This window comes from Panulirus ornatus, chromosome 28 (genome assembly GCF_036320965.1).
Source record: "Panulirus ornatus isolate Po-2019 chromosome 28, ASM3632096v1, whole genome shotgun sequence".
In the NCBI taxonomy this organism is placed as follows: Eukaryota; Metazoa; Arthropoda; class Malacostraca; order Decapoda; family Palinuridae; genus Panulirus; species Panulirus ornatus.
In genome coordinates, this window is record NC_092251.1 from 5,650,001 (window position 1) to 5,667,855 (window position 17,855).

Sequence of the window (17,855 nt, forward strand, 5' to 3'; positions counted from 1 at the left end):
ATGAGGTAACGAATTCCCGTGTTGATAGATAAATAGATTTGATAGATTGATAGATAGATAGATAGGCGTCACCGTGTTCCGCGAATGGAAATATTCATCTTTGGCGAGGCTTTTGTCTTTCTTGTTTTCAACGTCAGTGGACGAGGCGCAGTAAAGTCTCGTTAAGGAACTTCTCGATTCGAAAGTCTCCTTCTTGTCCCTGCTACTTAGCGTTGCGCAGACTTGGAGCTACAAGAGATCTGGAAAAAAAAAAGATCCCTTTCAGAAAGGGGTCCTGTGATATATATATATATATATATATATATATATATATATATATATATATATATATATATATATATATATATATATATATATATACACGAAGACCATTGTCATAAGGGAACGTGATTCACCTCTACGAAATGACCTCCGTTCTCCGCAACTATCGCAAAACTGCAGCATACGAACCTCTTCTGTTTCCGTTCTTTCTCATTCTTACTTTTACGTCATGTCATTATCAGTCATGCGACGGACGATATACAGTATCTACGCGCCCACGACAAGCAGTACCTGTACGCAATTCAACAATAAAGCGTATAGTGACCGTAAAAACGTGCCTCCTCCCCCCCGAAGAGAGAGAATGTGGCTAGGCTCGGGGGGTAGCACAGCGAAGACACTCGCGAGCTTCGTAACCTAACACACCGGGCAACAAGCCAGCCAGCCAGCCAGCCAGCCCACCTAACCTGTTTATTACTCCCACTGGATTTATCGCCACTGTAAATCATTTCCAGCGCATCTACCGGGTGATTTACACAACAGTGTCCAGCAATGTGTCTCGTTAAGTACCCTCGCCTTATTAGAGATTTAATTATTCAAATTAATAACTGTGTGTGTGTGTGTGTGTGTGTGTGTGTGTGTGTGTGTGTGTGTGTGTGTGTGTGTGTGCAAGCCACTTCACATATCTATGTACATAACATAGTATGGCAATTCTCTGTACCACAGCGTTCTATATCTACTACAATGGAGTACATTACTTGCCAGTGCCATGTCGTACATTGCACTACCCTGTAGTAAATTGTTCTATGCACCAGGATACCACTATCATGCAAGCCAATGACATGAGCAGAGACCCACACACCGTCCCTACTGCTATCATACACTACTGTATGAACCAAAGAATAAACAACAGTACACACATTGCATATCATTCCCCTAAAATACTGTATAAAACACTCCAAGTGTCACTACAACCAGGTACACTGTTCTCTCCTCTTGCGTAGCGGACATGTACGCTACCCGTGGTGGGGAATGCATGACCTTTCACCTGGCGTGACCCCAACACGAACCCGTTTTCACTCATGACCGAAGGCAAGGCTGTCGCAGGGGTGACTACTGTATAAATTCTTAGCCTCTTTGTTGACCCGTTTTCCTCGTGACCCCCAGGCCGGTGCAGGGGTAACTTAACTACGGTGCCTCCTGCTCACCTACTGCGATACCCCGAAACATAAACCAGATTAAATAAATCACTACAATTATCATACTATAATCAGAAAGCTTGTTATTATTGTTATCATTATCATTATTATTATTATCATTATCATTATTACTTATTATTATCATCATTATCATTACTATTATTATTATTATTATTATTATTATTATTATTATTATTATTATTATTATTATCATCATTATTATTAGTAGCAAAAGTTGTAGTAACATTACTTTTCCTTATAAAATAATAATGATAATAATAATACTAATAAATAACAATAATTATAAAAATAATGTAAATGAATAATTCACAAACAGAAGCAGCACTGCGCTACGATGAATAATAAAATGTAAATTAATACAGTATTTACGACCATTGAACGATGAGGGACAGACTCATAACACTGAACTAGAATTCACAGGCGAGAAAAAATAAGTAAAATGCCTTTACTTTCCTAATATTTACAGGAATGAATGAACGAGGCAACACTCACATCAAAGAACAATCAATTATCCACGACCTGTGAAACAAATTATGAATTCAAAGTCGAAAAGAATATTTGTGTTTACAGTGTGTCAATAAGCGGTTCGTAGAAAACGAATGATATAAAGAAAAAAAGAAATTTTTAAGTATATCATAGAAAACGATGCTCGTCGCTCACAGAAAATTTTCCCGAAGGCGAAACTAATATAAGTTGTGTATTATTCTGTGTCTTCCCTTCATTTTACGTACATGGATGTCTCACCAGTATATTTCACAGAGGAAAACGCTCCTTCTCCCATCTAATCATACCTTCTCGTCCTACTAGAAGTAGCAAGTTGCATTATGTTCTCATTTCATTTAATAAAATGTGACATTTCTTTCTGCAATTTCAACCACACGATATTCTCACACTAGAGCATAATTGCTCACTGTGATCGCAGTACAGCCTTATTTACAGGATCACTATGAGTACATTACAGCCTTATTTACAGGGTCACTATATCTAAATCACAGTCTTATTTACAGGGTCACCATATTTGAATTACAGCCTTATTTACAGGGGTCATTATACTTACATTAGAGCCTTATTTACATGGTAACTTACTTGTATTACAGCTTTATTTACATGGTCACTATTATTCCTTTATCGTCTTATGCACTGGGTCACCATACTTCCAATACAGCCGTCTTTACATGGTCACTATACTTGCATTAGAGCCATATTTACGTGGTCACTGTGCTTGCATTACGGCCTTTTTTTTACAGGGTCAATATACTTGCATTACGGCCTTTTTTACAGGGTCATTAGACTTACATTAGAGCCTTATCTGAGTGGTTCCTATACCTGCATTACAGCCTTATTTACATGGTCACCATATTTACATTATCATTATATTTACAGAAGAGTCTCTTTATGTGGTCATTATAACTCCATTTACCTAGTCACGATATAATACCATAGAAAAATTACTAGTGAGGTCAATATTACTACCTTACAACCTATTTACATGCTCACCATACTTCCCTTAGTGTCCTATATACAGGGTTATTATACTAGCATTAGAGCCTTGTTTACGAGGTCAATATATCTGGGTTACAACCTTATTTACGTGGGCACCACATCTGCATTACATCCTCAAATACAGCATTACATTACAGAGGTATTGGTCACTATATACTTACATTACAACCTTCATTACACGATCAATATACCTGCATTACAACCTTATATAAAGAGGTCATTATACTTGCATTAAAGCCATATCTAAGGGGGTCACTATGCCTGCATTACAACTTTACTGGATCACTGTTACCATAGCCTTATACGTGGGGATCACTATACTTGCATCATAGGTCGCTATACTTGTCTATAATGAATGATCCTATAATGAATAACTGTATATATATATATATATATATATATATATATATATATATATATATATATATATATATATATATATATATATATATATATATATATATCATAAATGACGTCACGACACCGGTACACAAAGTAAGTCCGTGGAGAATTTTGCTTATAATCTGAGACAAAACGTGTCTATAATGTAATTATGACTGTAATTACCTTTGATGTAAGTATGATGAGATTACATTAGCCCATAATGTAAGCACGAGGAGACTTTTTACTTACCTATTATGGATGATGAAGATATGACTTGATATACTTGATATACTTGATATACTTGATCATAATGTAGGTATGGTGAGGCCACATTTGCCTGTAAAGTAAGTATGATAGTTATACTTGCCTATAATAGTAAGAGGAGGACTATACTTGTCTATAACATAAGTATGATGGCTATACTTCTCTAGGTATGATGATAATATATTTGCCTATAATAAAAGTATGACGAATATATTTCTCAATAAAGTAAGGTGAGACTATACTTGTAAGTATGATGACTATAAGGCTCTTATCATGTAAGTACCATGAGGTTTTACTTGCCCATAGTGTAAGAGCAGCGTACACTGCCTGTAATGTATTATGATATCAAACGTGCCTCTAATGTAAGTATTATGAGACTACACTTGTGTATGATAAGACTATACTTGTCTATGATGTAAGTATGATAAGGCTACACCTGTCTATCATGTAGGTATAATGAGGCTCACCTCTAACATATGTCTATCTAGGCTTTGGCAAGGTATGTCCGTCTGACGTGCTGTATAATGATATACATCATCACACATGATCACACAAGTTGGCACTATGTATAAAGATCCATACATTACAAGCTATAAGGGTTGTACTCTCATGTTTTTTGTGTGTGTGATAGTCTACTGTTGCAGAGGAATTTATCGTTACGGGTCAATAGAGAATTATAATGTTCGAGGAATAAGAAGGAACTCTACTCGTGATACGGTTGGACTCACACACACACACACACACACACACACACACACACACACACACACACACACACACTTACACACACTGGCGAGTTATAGCCCCCAGATACCACATTAATCAAATGCATTCCATACCATGCATGCCTCTCACCCTCCTGAATGTTCGGGCCCCGATACCCCGAAGCCTCTTTAACTTTATTTTTCCATCTCCTCGGTCTTCTCCTCCCTTAGCTTCCCCTACTTCCGACACACATATCCTCTTACTCCTTTTCCACCTATCCTCTAAATATGTCTAAACCACTCCAGCACACCCTGGCCACCTCTCTCTCTCAAACAGAACGTGCTTCCTACATCAATTGTTTCCACACTGTCATTCCTTACACGATCAACCCTCCTCAAACGCGTAATGTCCTCATGCATTTCGTTTCCAGCCCATCCACCTTACACTCTTTCGCATTTAGGGCCCAAGACTCAGATCTATACAACACCGTCGGGTGGAACTGCTACATCTTCAAACATATGTATCTTTGCCCTAACAGACGCTGACCTCTCCTTCCACACACATCTCAATGCACCAAAGACCTTAGCCCCTCCTCTACCATCCTATAATTCACTTTAACTTCCATAGTTTCATCCGCTACCAAGTCCACTTCCATGTACTTAATATAATCCTCTTCCTTCAAGTTCTTTCACACACACACACTCCCACACTTAAGACAACCAGAGTTTCTCTCAGGAGTCTGCCAGCAGAGCCGTGTCATCTACAAACAGCAACTGACTCATTCCCCCATGCTCGCCCCTCTACCTCATTCCCAGCATACTGTTGTCCCGCCCCTCTCTCTCCCAAGATTTACCTCCGTCACCAACCCGTTCATGAACAGAACAAAGCGCCACGGTGACATCACACATCGTAGACGCAGACCCATCCTCACCTGGAACCACTCACCCTCCTCCCGTCCCACTTGCACACCCATGTGTGCGAGCAGGACAGAGGAACCCGAAGTAAGAAGGTAAAGGTACACCAACCTCTGTGACGCCGTGCGAATGGAGTTAATGACGATAGATAAGATAGACATATAGGCAGAAAGACAGACCTCAACGTTTGATAACATGGTAAGCTAAAAAAAAAAACTGTCCTCAAGTATACCATCTTTGTGACGTGCCGCCACGTAATGCTCTCGTTATACTCAGTAGACATACTCGTGAATAGAGAGATTCCCATATACTATGTGGAATGAAAAGGCTTCATTGGTCACTCAGGGCGTACAAGTCCCTTGTAGAACCGTCTGTTACAAGCAACGAGTACAAGCTCCTGCGCTCTGCATGATGGGAAAAACCTACGTCCCTGCATGAGGGGTACGATGGAGCTGGTCGGCTGTATGTCTGCATGACTAAATGTTTGCTTAATACCTTCTCACACTTGCATGATCTGCATGACCCTCCGAGCTAGCCCCTAGTGGCAATACCCTTCCTACACTGACCTCTGCTGGGAGCATACCCTTCCCACACTGACCCCTGCTGGGAGCAAACCCTTCCCACACTGACCCCTGCTGGGAGCAAACCCTTCCCACACTGACCCCTGCTGGGAGTATACCCTTCCCACACTGACCCCTGCTGGGAGTATACCCTTCCTACACTGACCTCTGCTGGGAGTATACCCTTCCCACACTGACCCTGCCGGGAGTATAACCTTCCCACACTGACCCCTAATGGGAGTATACCCTTCCTACACTGACCCCTGGTTGGAGTATACCCTTCCCACACTGACCCCTAATGGGAGTATACCCCTCCCACACTGACCCCTGCTGGGAGTATACCCTTCCTACACTGACCCCTGCTGGGAGTATATCCTTCCCACACTGACCCCTGCTGGGAGTATACCCTTCCCACACTGACCCCTGCTGGGAGTATACCCTTCCTACACTGACCTCTGCTGGGAGTATACCCTTCCCACACTGACCCCTGCTGGGAGTATACCCTTCCTACACTGACCTCTGCTGGGAGTATACCCTTCCCACACTGACCCCTGCTGGGAGTATACCCTTCCTACACTGACCTCTGCTGGGAGTATACCCCTCCCACACTAACCCCTGCTGGGAGTATACCCCTCCCACACTGACCCCTGATGGGAGTATACCCCTCCCACACTGACCCCTGATGGGAGTATACCCCTCCCACACTGACCCCTAATGGGAGTATACCCTTCCTACACTGACCCCTGCTAGGAGTAAACCCTTTCCAAACTAATCCCTGATGGCAGAATACTCTTCCCACATTAATCCCTGGTGGCAACATACCTTTCCCAACAGATCACTGGTGGGAGTACACCTTTCCCACAATTTTCCCTAATGGCAGTATACCTTTCCCACATATACCTCTAGAGATAATACATCCTTCCCACACTAACCTTTATTAACAGTATACCCTTCCCACATTAACCCCTACTGACAGTATACCCTTCCCACACTAACCCCTACTGACAGTATACCCATCCCACACTAACCCCTACTGACAGCATATCCTTCCCACACTAACCCCTACTGACAGCATATCCTTCCCACACTAACCCCTACTGACAGTATACCCTTCCCACACTAACCCCTACTGACAGCACATCCTTCCCACACTAACCCCTACTGACAGTATACCCTTCCCACACTAACCCCTACTGACAGCACATCCTTCCCACACTAACCCCTACTGACAGTATATCCTTCCCACACTAACCCCTACTGACAGTATACCCTTCCCACACTAATCACTGACAATACAACTTTCCCACACAAACCAGACGGGGCCCAGGGAGCATGTTAACACCTGCACCTTGTCTTAATGTTAATTATAACCCCAAGTTAATTTTAACCTCAAGTTCTCCGTCTCTAGTTTAACCTCTACTTCATCTCTCTAGATTTGTAGAGTGTTTTATTGTTTGTGTCCTCTGGTTATTCTCTCTCTCTCTCTCACTCTCTCTCTCTCTCTCTCTCTCTCTCTCTCTCTCTCTCTCTCTCTCTCTCTCTCTCTCTCTCTAGCTCTCTCTCATTCTACTCTAAGGACTACATAAGTAACTTCTCTCTCTCTCTCTCTCTCTCTCTCTCTCTCTCTCTCTCTCTCTCTCTCTCTTGCTCTCACTCATTCTCCTCTAAGGACTACATAAGTAACTTCTCTCTCTCTCTCTCTCTCTCTCTCTCTCTCTCTCTCTCTCTCTCTCTCTCTCTCTCTCTCTCTCTCTCTCTCTCTCTCTCTCACTACATTAGTAATTCTCTCCCTCTCACAAGTACTACATAAATCTCTCTCTCTCTCTCTCTCTCTCTCTCTCTCTCTCTCTCTCTCTCTCTCTCTCTCTCTCTCTCTCTCTCCCTCTTCACCCCCCTCCCAAAGTACTACATTAGTAACTTTAGTCAGTACATTTTACAGTTCATTTAGAGAGAGAAGAAGAAAAAAAAAATATATATATATATATATATAAACCAGACCAGTGTAATGTAGTAGGAGCATCTTGTCTTTTTTAAGTTCGGTCGGATGTTATCACGAGTAACGAAGCTCTAGGCCTAATACAGAGTTTGTGGTGCTAAGTGTGGTATGTTATGTCATGTCTCTCTTTTTTTTATATCTCTTTTTTTTATCTTTTATTACTTTTTTTTTTTGGACTTGGTCTCCCGTGCAGCTTTGCAATGGTGTCCGTCATGACGTGCGCCCTTTGTCTTCTCTTTCCTTCTCCAGGAGAGGTCCCACGCACACCAGAGGAGACTGGGCGGTGCTTAAAGACCACTACTACCACCACCACACTACCACCACCACATCACCACTACCACCACCACATCACCACTACCACCACCACATCACCACTACCACCACCACACCACCACTACCACCACCACACCACCACCACCACCACCTCCTTCGACGGCTCATATACCCCGGTGGAGGGGCGATTTTAAATCACTACTATTACTACTACTACTACTACTACTACTACTACTACTACTACTATTACTACTATTACTACCTTCTCTGGCACCCGACTACCACCACTCACTAACCATCACCACGACTACTAACCACCCCTGATCGCGACTTAACCAACCACCGATCTACAACCATCACCACATCACTTCAGCCTGCCTGAACATCTCTTATCTCCTCCTCCTCCTCCTACTCCTCCTCCTTCTCGCCGTCCACCGAAGACTCCCTCACAAGGACTACCACCACCACCACCTCCACCACCACACCTACACCTACTACCACATCTACTTACACTTACACCTACCACCACCACCACCACTACCACCACCACTACTACTTCCTCAACTGAGCTCACTACAAAAAGTGGCACAGACTCAGTTGTTGTCATGGCACGGTCGTCGTCGGCGTCGGCGGCGGCGACGGCTACGTGGGTGAGGCGGACGCGTATGCACGAGTCTTCAGCGAGCCTGTCCTTATGACCTCCCTTGACCGAGCGATGATGAGCCCAGCCCCCGCTGACTTGACTTGACTGTCTTGTGTTGAGTGTGGTGTGCACTTGTCGAGGCCAGCATGCAGGCCGCTCTCTACGTCCGTAATAAGAGGGCCAAGAAGCACCGGGGCAAGAAGCCGGTGCCGCTGGGAAGCCTCCCGCCCCACGTGGCCAGGAAGCCCATCAAGCCCTTCCCGCGGTATAACCCCATCAAGGTAAGCTTGGGCGGGAGCGACCCGCCGGTCCTAACCCCACACACACACACACACACACACAGAGGGGGTGGGCGTGGGTGTGTTTGAGAGGGGACTCACGTGCCTCAGGACGCACGAGGAACCTCGCCCGCTCATCCCATCCCTCCTACAGTAGTGGTGCGGCTCTGTCCACAAGCCCAAGCCCACCACACCACCTAAGAACCATAGCTTTAGCTCTGAGGGTGGGGGTGGGGGGGTCATCTCTGACCACCCTCCAGGGGCTAATGGTACGTCCCGGACCACACCAGGGTAGCACACTCGATGGCCCAACACTTGAAACCTCAAAACCACGACAGCTATTGTGGAAACAGGACCAGCGTGTCTCTTTGCCTCTCCTTCTGAGTGTGTGTGTGTGTGTGTGTGTGTGTGTGTGTGTCTTCTTGCTTCCTCCCTCCCGTCCTGCAGGATCCATCACAGGTACGTACGTATTGCTGCTACTGCTACTAGAGAGAGAGAGAGAGGGGCTTCTCTGAAGACAGCTGTGCAAAGGTGAGTCTGTTTGTAGCAGCTTGTGCCGTCATGAACACGTATGGTGACGGTAGGTAACCAGCCCCATGCATGTTTCTGAGTGCATATATATATATATATATATATATATATATATATATATATATATATATATATATATATATATATATATATATATATATATATATATATATATTTTCTTATTACTGTAGAGAAGGGAAGACTATGTGCATGATTGTTCTTGTAAATAAAAATTTGCTACATGATTCTGCTGGTTTAAATCGAGTGTCGAATCTACATGGTTGAGGACCTTGAGGACAGACAGACCAACGAAGATGATGCCGAGACACACAGCTCCTTGAACGATAGCCAATTAACTCAGTAGGACTGAAGTCTACCACACGCACACACACACACACACACACACACACACACAACACACACACACACACGGGGAGGGGTTGGGTGAGGTGGGGCGACACAGAGGGCGTCCGCCTGACCCCTCCCTAACTTACCATAATGGCCGATTAAACAGAGCCGATGAGGCTCATTATCCCGGGCAGGTCTCCCTGATCAACTGCTCACGCTAGGCTCCGACCCAGCCAGCCGGAGAGAGAGAGAGAGAGAGAGAGAGAGAGAGAGAGAGAGAGAGAGAGAGAGAGAGAGAGAGAGAGAGAGGAACCTGCGCGTCACAACCAGCAAAGAAAAAAAAGTGCTTCTCCCTCCCTGTCTTTCATTCAACGTGTTGAAATCATATCCGGGAGCCTGCGATTACTGCCCGAGACACACGTTACACACTAGGAATTCCACCACGTAATTAGACAAACGTGTATATGTTATTCTTGTCGGAGCAACGTCAAACAACGGGTTGTTGGTCGTATTTGATGATCCTTCTGCATCATCCGACCGCGGGTCATAACAGTGACAAACTCACGCCTTGATAAGGTGGGAATGCGGTAATGGGAGTGGGGAAAAGAAGATGCTATACGTCATGGAAAGTAGAAATAACTGTCTTAAGAGTAATTGGGAAAGCCAGTGTTGTTAAGGGTAATTAGGACAGCCACTACTAAAAGAGTAATTACGAAAGCCATGGTTTTAAGGGTAATTAGGAAACCACTTTTGAAAGAGCAATTAGGAAACTACTGTTGAAAGAGCAATTAGAAAACTACTGTTGAAAGAGCAATTAGGAAACCACTGTTCAAAGAGCAATTAGGAAACCACTGTTGAAATGGTAATTAGGAAACCACGGTTGAAAGAGCAATTAGGAAACCACTGTTGAAAGAGCAATTAGAAAACTACTGTTGAAAGGGGAATTAGGAAACCACTGTTGAAAGGGTAATTAGCAAAGGCACTGTTGTAATGATCATCAGGGAAACCATCGTTGCAAGGGTAATTTGGGAAGCCAAAGTTGCAAAGGTGATTATGGAACTCACTGTCGTAAAGGTAATTAATGTATGTAGAACACCCCCCCCCCCCAAACTACTGTCTGCAGTCCTGTATCATAATATACAATATCATCTACTGCATTTCTTGCATAACGCAACATCATCTATTGTATATCTTGCATAATACAGCATCATCTATTGTATTTCCTGCATAATACAGCATCATCTACGGTATTTCTTGCATGATATACTGTACCATCTACTGCGTTTCTTGCACAATACAAAACCATCTACTGTATTTCTTGCACAATACACCACCATCTATTGTATTTCTTGCACAATACACCACCATCTACTGTATTTCTTGAGAGACTGAATTATCATATGGCTCACAGTTCAGTGGCCATCACCGTCTGTTGCTCGATTGAGTTAAACAGAAAAGTAAAAAAAATGATAAAACATTACTTGTGATACGACTCTCTCTCTCTCTCTCTCTCTCTCTCTCTCTCTCTCTCTCTCTCTCTCTCTCTCTCTCTCTCTCTCTCTCTCAAACACACACACACACGCGCGCACACACACGAGGAGAAATCTCTCTCTCTCTCTCTCTCTCTCTCTCTCTCTCTCTCTCTCTCTCTCTCTCTCTCTCTCTCTCTCTCTCCTCGTAACACACAAATAGTCACACAAATATAGCAATGGCAATCACGCGCACACACACACACACACACACACGCACACACCCTTACACACACACACACACACACACACACACACACACACACACACACACACACATCTCAGTCTCCAAAACAACACAATTTACTCAGCGTGTCTGGAGGCTGGGCGAGGCCGTGACGTCAAGCCACGACGTTCGATACCCACGTCCGTCCGCCTCACTTGCTGTAATGACTGACGACCGACGACACACCTGAGCAGTGCTAGAGAGAGAGAGAGAGAGAGAGAGAGAGAGAGAGAGAGAGAGAGAGAGAGAGAGAGAGAGAGAGAGAGGGGGGGGGGGATGTGGAGACGGGGCGAGGGCACCGACACCCCCCAACCCCGAGCCCCAACCCACCCGCCGCCAATGGCCCGCGGGGCCAGCCAGCGTTTGCCAAGACTTTCGAGCGGATCAGATTCAACGGCGCGGAAGCCGCCACCACCACAGGGTGTACGGAGCCGCCGGGCGGAGGTGGTGCCCCTGTCACTTACGACGGAGGTGGTGGTGGTGGTGGGGCAGCCCCCCACAGCCCAGCACAGCGGTGGCGTCGATGCGTCAATATTGGAGTGTGTTTTCAATGTTGCATGCGTGACGTCACGGGGGGATGTGTGGTGTGTTGGCGGTGTAAACAATCGCCTCTGGAGGAGGGAGGGAAGGTCAAATACACAGGGGAGGGGGAGCGAGAGAGCACACCCCCGGGATCGCCCCCCCCCCCCCCAAGCCCCCTGGTGTAAGTCAACGGGTCGGGCATTCAGGAGGGCGGCGCCCTTTGGTCATGTGGGCTTACCATCACGGGTCACATGGTCAAGGACGAGTGTGTGTGCAGTGCAGTCGTCCAGTGTTCAGAAAAATACATCAAAAGTCTATTTTCTGCCAAGAGACGGGAGAGGGAGAGATGGGTGGGGTGGGGGTCGTGGCAGATTACTCTCAAGGACGTTTGGAGGAGGTAAGGGGCTATCGAGTAAGAGGGATCGAACCCTGGTACTGCGAAAATCCTTGTGACTCTCCATAACATCGACACCGAACGTAGGTATGATGGGGGGGGGGAGGAGGAGGAGGAGGAAGGACCCGGTGATGATGGTGTGTGTGTGTGTGTGTGTGTGTGTGTGTGTGTGTGTGTGTGTGTGTGTGTAAGGACTGAGCAGCTCAGGGTATGTAATATGCTTCTAGGGAAAAAAAAAAAGGAACTGTCAGTGTGGAAATGTGAGGTGGTAATATGGCACTATTAATGACGAGGGAGCTACACTTCACGTGCAGTGTACTTGCAATGCGTTGGGGTATCAGTGGGTGACAGACAGGCCTGTGAAGCTAACTGAACATTACTTGTCCCCAGGTAGGTTTAGGGATGGCAGAGGGGCTGTGGTCCATCTCCCACGGGCAGGGGCTGTGCAAAACTCGTGTAAATTCGTGTAGCCATATGTGTAACGGAGGACAGAGGGGCGTGGAGATGACAGACGAGTGGAACCCAATGTCTGAAAACAACATGACCAATTCGTATGGAATCTATCGTTCGGCTCGGCCACTTCGAGATGATGGACGTGGAAACAGACAGTGAAACCACTCTCTTTCTTGAGTCTAGAGGAAGAACAGCTGAGTTGACTGTGGACCGACGACCAAGACAAGAATTCGAACCTATGGTGGGCTCGACCCCGGGCGACCCTTGAATGCGTTACGGGACCGCGATACACCACGGAGGTAGCGCCGGGACCTGACGCATCCCTTGCCCCATGCACAGCCGTCGGGAATGATTCAAAAGTCCCGGTTGTCCAAACAGCTCTTGCAGAAGGTCCACCAGGGAAGGCGGCCCACATCAACAATCTACCTGACCCCCAGCGACACGAGGCGCTAATTAAGGATGGTTGAGGGGAACTGGCGAGTCAAGGTTATTGATGATAATTACGGTCATTCACCAGGCTGGCAAATTAGTAACAACTGCACTACTTTGTCAAGCAATTACGTACCGCTTAATTAACTGTTTACACACCGGAATGACCATTATGAAAAAAAAAAAAGGCAATTGGACCATCACGCTGGTTAAATACACATAATGGCCAGGCTTAACTAGAGTCCCCAGAGGTCAGGATAAATCCTTGATGTGATTTTGATAGTGATATGCGCTCTGTCCCGCTCCCTTGACACCATCGTCTGGCGAGAAGTCATGCAGGGAGGTTGAGCGTCCGGCAGGACTTGAGGTGTTTGGGGGCAAGATATCGCAGGCCATCCCGAACACGACTGACAATCGCTGGACAACGGCCCGGACAGACCCAGAGCGAATGCATCAATACCCGAGAATACAAGATCCCGTCTGAGCAGACCACGGTGAGGGTAGGAATATGTATACAAAGGAATACATAAGGAATTCAAACAGGAAAAGACCACTGGGGCCTTCCGAGGCTATCTGTGACGGCGGAGGAGATCAGATACCCACAGAATAGTGTGGTAAAAGTCTAGTGGCAGGGAGGAGGGAGGCGTCCGCCGTGAGACAGCGACGGGTGTCGCAAGTCACCACCGCCCGTGACAAGGAAAACACCACCAGCCTCGACCGTCTCCCTGGCACCCGTGACCAACACCAGGGTGTACTATTGATCTGTGCTTGTGTCTGTGTCCTTCCTTACACACACACACACACACACGCACAGAGCACACAGTGGGAGGGAGGAGGCGACAGCAAGGTGTCCAGTACTGCATGTCACATTTCACGCGGCAGGCAGCCGTACAGTACCCCCCTTGGAGGCGGAGGAGCAGCCCCTCACTCCCACTCACTCACTCGACCCCCAAGCCACTCCTCACCATGCTAGCTTTCACCCCCAGCCACTCCTCACCATGCTAGCCTTCACCCCAGCCACTCCTCACCATGCTAGCCTTCATCCCAGCCACACTACATCCCTGGTCGTCCATGAACAGTGGCTACGTAGGATTACAAACTGCAATTAACCAACGGACACTTGCCAAGCGGTGAAGTCGCCCTTTCTCTTGAGAAGAGAATTGCTGACCATGAATTGGAATCTAAATGTAAATTTGATCCACATACCATGTAGTGCAACGGTTCAACCTTAGCACAAATCTTGTACTTTATGAACTAAAATATACCATACAGACCGAATACATCAAACATATATCACTAATTGGTTAGCAGTCGAAAAGTAACACACACACACACACACACACACACACACACACACACACACACATATATATATATATATATATATATATATATATATATATATATATATATATATATATATAGTGAAGCACTGTATACCGTGTATTCTCAATCAGAAAAAAAAAACATGAAATCCGTGTTGATTTAAACGCATTAATAAGTATCATTACGTCTCCGTTCAATTATCTCTCGCGTTAATGAGTCACGCTAACGAAATGACTTTTATACAGTTTCACACGAACTTGAGTCAGCGTTGCCTCCCCCCCCCCCCCATGCACCCCACCTCCCTCCATTCCACCACGTATTCCATGTTCCACACTTACAATGGTACAAGGGGTACCTCCTCCCCTGCCAACACAGGGGTAACTGCTCCCCTACCAACACAGGGGGTAACTTTTCTACTTCCAACACAGGGGTAACTGCTTTCCTGCCAACACAGGGGTAACTGCTCTCTTGCCAACACAGGGGTACCTGCTCTGCTTCCTTCCACCCCATGAGTCCACGACTTACTTCGAACAGACGATGTCATAACTGATCCTCAATTAACCTTACACCTGTAATATGTAGTCGTTATGTAACCAACCTCATCGCAACATTCCCTCCGCAACGGAAGCCCTTGTATCAAACACTTTCCCCCCCACGACCCGTCCCTGTAATCACCTGTAGTTGCAATGAATGACCATAACTCGTTACGTGACGAACGACTGTCTAAATATTACGTGATCATCCACTAGGGTAATGGAGGGACGGTGGATTAAAAAAAAAAATTCCCTTCCACTCCCTGTAATGGAGATTCCTAAGACGTGACGGATACCATGATGGAACGTCACTTTACAGTGCTGTGTGAGGGATGATAATGAGGGAGGGAGGGAAGGAAGGGAGGGAGGGAGGGAGGCGTGTGTTGTCCCGAAGTCCCTCCTGAACAAACTGTGAGGAACGGAGAGCATTTCATCATGGGATCCGACCACACGCTACGTTAGAGAGGCGCGCGCGACCTGTTGAACGTGTGGAATGTCTGCTTTGAGAGAGAGAGAGAGAGAGGAGAGGCGGGAGGGAGAGAGAGTGAGGGAGGGAAGGAAGAGGGAGAATTAAGCATCGTAGACTGCCAAAGAGGAAGGGCGAACGATCGTAGTGGAGAGAGAGAGAGAGAGAGAGAGAGAGAGAGAGAGAGAGAGAGAGAGAGAGAGAGAGAGAGAGAGAGGGAGGATCAAGATGATGTACCAAGGACCCCTGTGAACTGCTGACCCACAGTGCTCTCCTGTCTGCCCCGCACTTCGGGGTACATACCTCCCAACCCGCCAGCCACTATGCCAAGGACCACCACACACACACACACACACACACACACACACACACACACACACACACACACACATACACACAATGACAAGAACCAGGAAGTAATTAACGGACGAAACATTCCTGACATATTTTTTCCCCTCCTCATGGTCAGTGGTCACCAAAGAATGCTGCTATGGTGATTAGGATCTAATATTCCAAAAAGTCCTAATTATCGTATGTATGAGTCAGGCGTCTCTGGGAAGACAACGACTTAAAACAAGAAGAAAAGAAGAAAAAGAAAAAGAGGAAGAAGAAAGAGGAAGAAGAAAAGTTAGAAGAAAAGAAGAAGAAGAAGAAGAAGAAGAAGAAGAAGAAGAAGAAGAAGAAGAGAAAGAGGAAGAAGAAGAGGAAGAGGAGGAGTTACAGAAAAAATGCCAGTGTGGCAGAAGCGAATCTGCAAAGGTGTCTTATTGCCCGTGGTGGTGGTGGTACACAAGAGTACATGGGAGCGCCAGATAACAGAAGACCTGGTGTGTCTTCGTCGAGGTTGTACATCTGCTGGAGGACGGTCATGGCCAGACCTCGTCGTAGGCACTCGTAGGTAGGTGCCCACCCTTGCAGATGGAGGGAAGACAGTGATGCCCAAGGCAACACCCACACCCTCCTCATTGGTCGTGGTGTCGTTTAACCACTGTGGTTATTAGTGGTCCTTTGGTGGGGTCCACCACACGCCAGCTACCACTGCTGAGGCGACCCGTCTTGATCATCATCAAGTGATTAATGAGACTCAAACCACCTTGGTAATCCGTCCCTCCTCCTCCCCGTCTCCACTCCTTCCCTCCCTCCCTCCAGCACCCTTCCTGCCCTCCGACTCGCGTCCTCCCTCTGCTGCAGAAACGCACACACACACACACACACACACACACACACACACACACACATATATATATATATATATATATATATATATATATATATATATATATATATATATATATATATATATATATATATATATAATCAAACGTGACTAGTGTAAGTATGTCACAAGCTGTACGTCAAGAAGCACACGATGGCATGACAAGATAAAGGAATAAAATTTTTATCAGACATGCAGCCATTACTGTCTGAGACGAGGGAGGTGGAGGGGAGGTTGGGGGACGGCCTCGGCCAGAGGTGGGGGTACCAGGGCTGGGTTCTTCCTGCAGTGTCTTGTCCACTCCTAACCCTAACGTCACCTGAACCTCCTACAGTAAGATGTCTTGTCCTCTCACAACAGCATCATATCTTCCGTTTCCTGAGCGTCAGTAAAACTTAACCCTCCATTATCAAAAAGCACAGACCAACACACTCGTACCCTCACCATAAATGATTATGAATTACTTAACGATTTACGCCATGAACGCGAACAATACACCACGCTTGAAATTCCATTACTTTCGAGCATTCGCCACACTTAGAAAAAAAAAAACACGCAGTTTTTGGTATATACCTCACCACTCTTAACACCACTGTCGAATGCAAGTACACTCAACACCACTGTTGAATGCACCACACTTAACACCACTGCTGAATGCACCACTGCTGAATGCACCACACTTACAGTGATAGGTATACATATCTATCATGCCTGTACATTCAACAGGTCACACATCAGCTTGGCGTGTCAGGGCGCCGCCCTCACGTGCACAGGATACTAAAATCGAATCGTTTGCATACAAAGCGAAAGTCTTCAGCCAAAACCCAACGCCTTTGACAACCGCCACCGCCTGACCAACCGTCCAATTGCTAAAATTAGCAACA

At 45.9% G+C, this 17,855-nt stretch overlaps 1 protein-coding gene across 7 annotated transcripts in view; it reads left to right on the top strand.

The window, feature by feature from the left end:
* LOC139757780 (uncharacterized) overlaps positions 1-17,855 on the top strand; it is a 207,506-nt gene that overhangs the window by 77,136 nt on the left and 112,515 nt on the right. For 2 of the 7 annotated variants that reach the window (XM_071678577.1, XM_071678579.1), the window contains exon 2: positions 8,054-9,001. The exons of the other annotated variants lie outside the window; for them this stretch is intronic. In XM_071678577.1, the coding sequence (XP_071534678.1) occupies positions 8,867-9,001 (135 nt within the window). In that variant the 5' untranslated portion in view covers positions 8,054-8,866. The remainder of the gene's footprint in view (positions 1-8,053; positions 9,002-17,855) is intronic. 7 annotated transcript variants of the gene reach the window in all.